The 9453-nt window shown below is 39.3% G+C and overlaps 1 protein-coding gene across 1 annotated transcript in view; it reads left to right on the forward strand.

Annotated features, from left to right (window-relative positions):
• LOC102292026 (mucin-3A) overlaps positions 1-8536 on the forward strand; it is a 14563-nt gene extending 6027 nt beyond the window's left edge. Inside the window, exons 2-5 of the mRNA XM_005945518.3 lie at positions 1641-1801; positions 1894-1987; positions 2387-4746; positions 4922-8536. Of these exons, the coding sequence (XP_005945580.1) occupies positions 1641-1801; positions 1894-1987; positions 2387-4746; positions 4922-6931 (4625 nt within the window). The 3' untranslated portion in view covers positions 6932-8536. The remainder of the gene's footprint in view (positions 1-1640; positions 1802-1893; positions 1988-2386; positions 4747-4921) is intronic.
• Positions 8537-9453: the final 917 nt, after the last annotated feature.

Here is a 9453-nt window from a genome sequence, read left to right on the forward strand (position 1 = left end):
TATATATGTATATGTATGTATATATATATGAATATATGAATGAAGTTTTGTTGTTTTTTTTTAAATCTGTATTTGTGGAATTGTTCCATACAGTATAGTTGTAGTATTTTCCTAAAGACTTACTAAGAAATAAATCATCTCTAATTTTTATAATGGTTTTATGTCAACCCTTTAAAGCCGGTAACTATTTTTAAATCACTAGAACCCGAACCACGTAAGCTAGCGCAATAATTTCTTTTTGCTTATGAAACCAGAGGAGTTGTACTTACATCTTATGCCATCAGCTTGTCCTAGGTCACGGTTTCCTTCCACATATAGCTTGAATACAATCCTAATTGTACTCAATGATATGCAAGTCAATTTATAACTTTAATATGCTTTTCTTAGTAAAAAATAATACTTAAGCCAAAATTAAATTTTTATCCTTACTTAGGAGTAAAAACAAAGCTTGATAGGGTAAGACATGGGTAAGTTATGCAGGCACCCACCAGTAGCCAGAACTTCAAAACACAGAGTAAAGCGGTCTTTTCAGTGGACCTGGCCTCTTGACAGTGGTCCGGGGTGTGCATATATGTGCAATAGGGCTGCCACAAACGATTATTTTAATAGCCGACTAGTCACCGATTATTTTTGCGATTAGTCGACTAATCAGATCATGCGTCCATTGGACGTAACACGTACAGCGTATTGCACCAGCATGCATCTGCTTTTATATAACTATCATTAGCTTACAGCTTTAAGTGTTTAAGGTATGTGCTAACTAAAAATAAAGACAAGATGATAGTATATTCTCGAGCATCTGACACTTGATAATAACTGATAATCAGTTGTCTGCTTGACGTTTATTCAGCTGTGTAAAAACTATAGCTTTAATCTCAGCCAAACAGATTTGCTCAGGAACAAATAAAATACTGAAAAAAGCCAAGCAATAAAATATTTAAGGTATCTAAGTGAGTTATATATCATGTTTAACCAGAGTAGCAAAAGTTCATGAATTTGGGCACAACTATGATACTGGACACAGCTTCTTCTTTGGGGTTTAACGGCAGCTGGCATCCTTGTACATGCAGTGCTGCCATCTTCTGTTTCAGTCTGTTATTACACTCTTAAATCCTACTACTTATTCCTGCGTCTTTTGGGATCTTACAAAGCTTCAAACGACGAGTCAACTATTAAATTAGTCGTCAATGATTTTGATAGTTGACGTAATTGTGACTAGTCGACTAATCATGGCAGCCCTAATGTGCACACAATTTTCTCCATAGTGAGCTCAACACTTCAACTCCAGTGGAGTTGAAGAATACAGTAGCCACCTGGAGTCCACTGGACTCCAGGTGGCTACTGTATTCTCTGTTCTCCAGCCTTTGTGAGCATAGTATAGCAGCACTAGCTCTATACCTGTTTCCACTTCTGGTTAGAGTGGCCTTGCAGCTGATCTCTAGAGAATTGAACTGGAGCTGGCAGTGGCAGACCTTGCAAAGCGGTGGCATTGCGGTCTTCACTTTTTTCTGCTGGTACAATGAAACTAGTTCATTACTCCCCTGGAAATTGTCGCTGTACTCAACTCTCTTCTGAACTCTATTCTTGAACAATTAGTTATTCTGTTTTTTCTTTGTGTGTTTGCATGTTTCTCTTTACAGATATTGTCTCCTTCCGCACAGTGTTGGTCGAGCAATGTCAGCCACTGGGGCAGTCATCATTAAAAAACCAACAAATGTTACACGCTGGTGAGAGGTTTGGATATGGTTTGCAGGAGCAGGGAGGAAATTCTCAGATGACATTTATACTTGTCAAACAGGAGGTTTGTGTGTACCATAGCAGCATTAAAAAAAATAAAATGTTCTGATTTTTTTGCACCTTCTCAAAACCTAAATTTTTGTCCTCCTCCTACAGGAATCATACAGTGATACTTCTCTACAGTCTGAATTAAAAGAAGAGGAAGTTGAGTCTGCAGTGGCCTCTGAACAAGCCCTTAGTAATGTTTCAGGTGAGGAAATTAAACTGATGGTTTTGGAATAAAGAAAGAATCGTAAGAATTAAATAATGGCATTTTGAATTTGCTCATCAGCAAATGTATTATTTCCCAATTATCTTGTGATGGTCAAATGTGTTTAGTTAACTGAATGTCATAATCAACTGCTACTTCACTGAGATTCTGCCTCAGTGTATGAACCCTACCTCTGTTGTGTGAGAGAGCTGTTTGAAACCGTAATGCTTAAAAAAATAAAATAAACAGTTCCCTTTAAAATAATTGTATGGACCATGTAATGTTAAGGGGAAAAGAAAAAAATGTCTAACTAAAGTTTCATTGTTCCAGAGTTTTCTCTGCCTTAGTAACTTTTTCCTCTTATGTTTCTTCTGACATCTTTATCACTGTGGTGCCTAGGTTCTTTAAACGTCTCTTTAAATGGAACTGAAAATGAAGGGATGCTTATTAACCAGGAAGATTCAACAGAAGAAACTACATCAGCTCGAAAAGATGAAGAGACCAAAATGGTCCGGGAGGTATCCTGTATGGGAGAGAGTAGCCGTTCAGAGGGAACGCAGAGCCAGACCACTGATTCAGAACATTCAATAGTTATTTCACTTGCTGCAATGACGGACAATATCAAAGAAGAGTCTGAAGTTGATCAGGAGACATCAGAAGTAGAGACACAGGTTCTTCAGCAATGTCAAAGAGATGGTGAAACAGTAGAAAATGAACAAACTGCTATTACTGTTAAGCCATCTGCACATGTGCACTGTGCAGATGAACAGTTAGGGGGGTCCATATTGGTCAACAAAGAAGTTATTTGTGAAGAATTAAAAAACAGCTTGGCAGCAGATGAAGTAACTTCCAAAACTAATGTGTCAGTACGGCGTAGAAGAGGACGGCCACCAAAGAAAATTAAACCAAAAGAAGCACTTGTATCATCATCTTTTGATGCCTTAAAAGGCCAGGAACAGTTGAACACACCTTCAGAAATAGTTGACAAATCCACTGCAGTAGATGCAGTGAAGATTTCTGCTTCTGCCTCTCCAAGCTCATCTGGGATTCAGTCGAAAGAGACTTCATCTACTGCCAATCCATCTGTACAGGAGATGGCAAGCACTGATTTGAAAAACATGGACAATAGAAAGACTGGTTCTCTGCCTGCTTCAGTTTTGTCTTTGAGTAGCAGTTCTTCTGAAAAGCCAGTAGACCCTGAAACTCAGCAGCTTCCCACGGGTGTAGAGAAAGAGACAGTTGAGGTTCCATCCATTGAAGCTTTATCTGCAAAGAAAACATTGACCTCTCCTCCATTGGACTCACCACAACTGACACCCGGTCAGCACAAGGAACGTCGCACTTCTGCAACACTTCAGGATGCAATGCTGCTAGTTGAAGCAATGAATCAGTCAACAATGGGAAATATTATTCCGTCTTCCGAAAAAATTTCATCACCTATGACTCATTGTGCTCCCTGTGTGGATACCCTACAAACAGTGGACAAAATCCTAGCTAAACCACAAACACAGAATCTTACTGTAAAATCTCAGTCAAGTGTAGAGGCCAATGAAACCCTCAAAGCATTTGTTACACCACAACAACAGCAAGTTTTATCAAATGCTGCTACTCAAACTTTTGTCCTGCCATCTTCCCACCCCGTAGCACCCAGAAAACTGACTAAAATTAGGCCTAAAATAATAACTGTTGTGCCAAGAGTAGGACCATCTCACAATATAGCATCGTCTACAACAAAGCTTTCTTCTATAGAGTCGAGGACTACACACAATAATTTACTTGCAACTTCTGGAGTTGCAGGGTTGCCTCTGGAAACGCCTTCACTTTTCTGTCTTCCTCAACAAACAAATACTACCTCCATGACATTAGTCCCAGTTTCACAGTTGACTAAACCATCAGAAAATCAGCAAACAGGTGGTCCACCACACAAAAAAATAACAATCATAGTTCCAATACGGTTGGCAGCAGTGGCACCAAGTAAACATCCGCCACAGACAATAGTTGTGAAAGCAACGCAAGAGGCAGCAATGCCTCGTGATGTTCCTGTCACATTGACATCTACACAGTCAACTGCAGCTTCACAGGAGTTAAGTGTTTCAGCTTCCGATGACACAGCATTCTCTCAAAGTGAAAACACAACCGACAGCCCTGAATCTCTTGAACAAACTGCCTCTGTTTCTGAAGTGATAAGCACTCCTACAGAGACCAGTTTAGAACAGTCAGTTAAGATAATACCAGCATCACAGCCGACTGTTGATAGGAAGCTCACTCCTGTGGTCAGATTAACCAAACTTCCATTTTCAGTATCCCCCAACGAATCTGTTTTGGTATCGAAACTGCTTTTAAAGGGATTTTCTGAAGGTACTATGCAAGAGATGTCTTCAAAACCAGCAATCTCAGAGAAGCTAGATTCATCTTCAAGCAGTAGTTTAGATGTAACCGAAATGCTTAGTCCTGTGACTCTAAATACACCTCAGAAGTCAGAAGAGTCAAATAATCATGAGCGGGGTCAACTGTCATCTGAAACATTCACTGTCATGAGAGAGGCAACTGTCGGTGAAGATTTGCAGCCATCTACATCAGCCACATCTGTTGAACCCATTCCTAATATGGACAGCAGTGACGTACAGGAGAATGAATCTGCCATGATACAGCTTACCTCCATGTCCAGAGAGGCATCTGACCCTCACTTACAGATGACTAAAGCACAGTTCTTGGCACAACTGGCAGTTTCACCGATCGTTCAAGATCCAGAAAAACAGGTAAATGCTATTCAGTACATGGGGCTCATAATTTCTGTGGTTACACATTGAAATTGATAGTCATCATGTTATGTTGTTGTTGTTGTGGGATTTTGTTTGTTTTTTTAATTAGAACCCCTACAGAATGTTGTACCTATTTATTTATTTTTTGTTTCTTCTTTCCATTTTGATACAGGCCAACTCTGACTTTGCAAATGGTAAAGCTTCTTTGACGGAGAGAAGCTTACAGAAGAAAAGCTTACAGAAAAACTCCTTGGTCGTTCGGCTGCGAAGTCATCTGAAAACTCACTTGCAAGTTAAAAGAACTGAAAAAAGTCTGGAACAGAATTCAGAAAGTGAGACTACCACTCTCATCTCTAAGAAACTTGGAATAGAGAATGGCAGTCTTAACGGTGAAAAGTCAACTAAGGAAACCAGTCCTGTTTGCCTTGGAAGGAGAGATGTGGTTAAAGATAATACAGCTCTAATTAATAATGCCCCATCTTCCATCAGTCCTGTAAGATCTGTACTGTGTAATGGTGGTGATTTACCCAAGATTGATAATGAGCCAACTTCTAAGAAGAGCAGGGCTAACAGTGATTCCACCACCATGACTCCCAAGGCGGACAGTACACATAGAGATGGTTTAGGCACAGATAATAAAAAATCCACATCTGTGAGTCCTAGAGAGGGTAATTTAAATGAAGAAATTGCTAGTCCTGAAATGACTTCAGTGACTCCTAGGAGGTCTTTGGGTAGGGATAGTCCTAGATATAAAAAATCCAGTTCTTTAAGTCCGAGGAGGTCGCCTTCAGGTAAAAAAGGTTCTTTGAGTTCTAGAAGTCCTAGCTCAACTAAAGAAAGTGGTAGCCCCAAAATGACTAACAATGATACAACCCCTATAAATGAAAAATCAAGTTCTGTAAGCCTTGTAATGTCAACCAGAGGAAGCACTAGTCCTAAAAAGACTGACTTGCCTTCTGTTAGTCCAAGAACACCTAGTTTGAGGCAGTCTGGCATCCATAGGAGTTCACTTTTCAGCAAGGATGACTCAAGGACAAAAAGGATTAAAAGGGAATTAAGATCTTTTGGTATAACCACAGGTGGCGCTATTACTAGAAGAAATAAAGGTGAAACTTGTTCCCCAAGTGTCAAGTCCCCTACAATAGCTAAAAATTGCATCAGTCCTACAAGGACTGAGGAATCTACACCTGCTAAGAAGCCCAGACTAATCCAAGATGTTACTGGTCCTAAAAGGGGTTTTAAAGTTGTTAATGCTATGAAGTTAGCTAAAGCAGCAAAAGCTAAAAAAATTGCTTCAATGAAAAAGTCTAACAAATCTAAATTGGCAAAAAGTCGGTTATCAGAGAGTCGGACCAACTGTGGGGTTGGGAAAAAATGTCGAGCTAAAGTGTGGATACCTCCTGTCATGACAGAAAGTGAAATGGCTCCACCTGGGGAAAAGGAGTCGTCTTTGTTAAACGTAAAGACTGAGACGGGATCTGATAATCAAAACCCCAGTGGCTCCCCTGATTCACTCCAACCCAAATTTGTTACGTCACCAATTGTATCACCTCTACAGCCTTTGTCAGTCATAGGTAGGCATCTGCTAAGGAACCAGTGTGGGGAATGTGGTCGAATCCTTAGCAGCAGTGCTGCACTGGAAAGCCACGTTAGTCTTCATACGGGACACAGGCCCTTCTCATGCACATTCTGTGGGAAGAATTTCCCAGACTCCAAGAGCTTTAAACGCCACGGCCGGGTGCACCGTAATGGTCGGATACATATCTGCCAGCATTGCGGGAAGGGATTTGTCTACCGCTTTGGCCTTACAAAACACATACAAATGGTGCATGGCAGGATAAGACCTTTCATTTGCCAGATCTGCAAAAAAGGATTCTTCACAAAACGAGACGTAGAAGTACATATTAGGATCCACACTGGAGAGAAACCATTTCAGTGTACCCTCTGTGAAAGGAAATTCATAAGAAGAGTAGAACTGAATGTGCATTTGCGATGGCATAATGGAGAGAAAAGACACTGGTGTCCATTCTGTGGAAAAGGATTTTTAGACTACAATAACCTTAAAAGGCACAAATACACCCATACAGGGGAGAAACCACATGCCTGTCCACACTGTTCAAAGAAATTCACGCAGACGGGTCACCTAAAAAAACATGTTAAAAATGTTCATGGTGGTCCGTGAGAGATGGACATGTAAGAAACCATGTTCACCTTGGAACAATGGTATGCTTTGAAATAGGAAATATACATTCTTGTAATTCAGAAAATGCATGCTGTGGAGCGGGTTTTTGTTTGTTTGGTTTTTATAATGGAATTTATATGCAAATGGAGAATTTACTTATTTTGCCTTTTTGAGATAATTATTTTGTATCTTTGTAGAATGGTTGGAGAGTTTGGGAATTTGTACTCATTTGCTGCTTTGTTGGAAATCCATCCATCTGTCTTAAAGAACGGAAGCAACTTAACTAAAGCCAACAGACGAACATGCGTGCCACTTGGTACTGTTGAAAATAAAAATGATGCAATATAGACGGGCTAGACAAGTAAATCTCCCCAAAATCACAAATTGTACTTTAAAGTGATGCAACATAATGATTAGTGACAGTTGTTCTTTATACTAGCTACACTTTTGTTCCTCCTCACTAGCAAGCAGATGAGGAAACTTTCCAGAGTGTTGAACTTTATTTTTTGTTCTTTTTACAATGTTCTGTATGGCACTGTGTGCTCTCTGCAAAGTAAAGTGTAATATAGATGGAGATTGAGGTTTTTCAGAAATATACATCTTTAAATTTAAGTTGGTTTGTCAGAATATGCAGGTATCCTTTTCTCATACTTTTTGATTCAGTAGGTGATGTCACAAGATGTGTGAGAGCATAACCCCAGTTTGGCATGGTATTTCTTCCCAAATGTTGTACCTGAGTTAGTTTAGGGAAAATTGTTAAGGTAAATTTGGCTTCAACTCAAGTAAGCCTTTGTGGCATACATAATGCTTTTGTTTTGGACATGGACTTTAGTGTCCTAGTGGCATTTTAAAGCTGTCATCTTTTTCTTTTCTCATTTTGTAATGAGTTCGCCATAATACACTTGCATTCGTTTTTAAATATTGTCAACTGAACACATTAAAAACAGATGTTTTGTTAGTTTTTTTTAATTGGTAATTTATTGATGTTGTTTTCATATATACAGTTACAAAAATTGAAGCACTTGCCTATCATTAAAAAAGAAGTATTTGATAATCTTTCCACAATAACTCTGGAAAGCACATCTTGTGACCAGTGTTGGAATTTGGATGTTGGATTTTGAAATATGCACTAAGGTTAAAACATGTCTTAATTAAATTGAGACTGAAAATACGATCTAATTTCCATTACCCATCTTTCAATTTCTGTCAGTATGCCACGTCATTACTGATGTCTAAATGGCAATGATGTCTAATTGTATTACTTGCACAGTAATTAACCACCTCATTCAGGGAGGACTAAAAGTGAATCTTTTTTTTATTTTTAAACATATTTTCATTCTGTTCAACATTGTGCTGTATTTAAAAAAAAAAAAAGATGTCTTTACTTTGGTGTAAATGTCTAATTTTTCTCAGATATGTTTGAAAAGCTAACTTTCCCAAATAATATCAAACACAATATTAACACGTTCTTTTACAGCCCTAAACCTCATTGTACATACTGCGAATTTACATTGATTTGATTTTTGTCAAGTCAAGTTGCATAGTTTGTTCGTACTGGCTGTTAAAATGAAAGAAATGTAAATAAACATTTTGTTTATAAAATTATTTTGTGATCATTTAAAAATGTGTAGCACAAGTAATAGCTTTGCTGTCCTGGAGTTTAATGATGACTTTGACTTTATGCTGTATGGTTTCAAATCAACTAATGCAAACCAATATTCTCCAGTGGGGGTAATACGCAAAAGATCTTGCACTGTTTGTTCTTCACATTATGACCACAATTTTTCAAAAGTCCACACTGCACTCAGGGCCGTTTCTAGACAGGCATATATGAGGGGGCACATAGTGGCAATGGAGGTGAGAAAGGTGTGGGGTGCTCTGGATCAGGGCTGCCACAAATGATTATTTTGACAGTCGACTAGTCACCAATTATTTTTGCAATTCGTCGACTAATTACATCATGCATTCATTGGACATAAAACGTGCAGCTTATTGCACCAGCATGCATCTGCTCTTATATAACTATCATTAGCTTAGGACGACTGTGGCTCAATAGTTGGCAGTTTGTCTGATAATCGGAAGGTTGCCGGTTTGAGCCCCAGCTCCAACAGTCTCGGTCGTTGTGTCCTTGGGCAAGACACTTCACCCGTTGCCTACTGGTGGTGGTCAGAGGACCCGGTGGCGCCAGTGTCCGGCAGCCTCGCCTCTGTCAGTGCGCCCCAGGGCAGCTGTGGCTACACTGTAACTTGCCATCACCTGTGTGTGAATGGGTGGATGACTGAATGTAGTGTAAAGCACTTTGGGGTCCATAGGGACTAATAAGGCACTATACAAATACAGGCCATTTACCGTTTAGCTTACAGCTTGAAGTGTTCAAGGAATGTGCTAACTAAAAATAAAGAGCAGATGATCATTTATTAAACTTTAAGAAAATTTGCAGACTGTCTCAGTGGAGTCTCTCTTCCACAGCATGTCTTTCATCCTGTTTTCCTTCTCTCACTCTAACCAGTCGCAGCAGATGG

Source organism: Haplochromis burtoni, unplaced genomic scaffold (assembly GCF_018398535.1).
Source record: "Haplochromis burtoni strain Fernald_Lab_line unplaced genomic scaffold, NCSU_Asbu1 Contig_233, whole genome shotgun sequence".
Lineage (NCBI taxonomy): Eukaryota > Metazoa > Chordata > Actinopteri > Cichliformes > Cichlidae > Haplochromis > Haplochromis burtoni.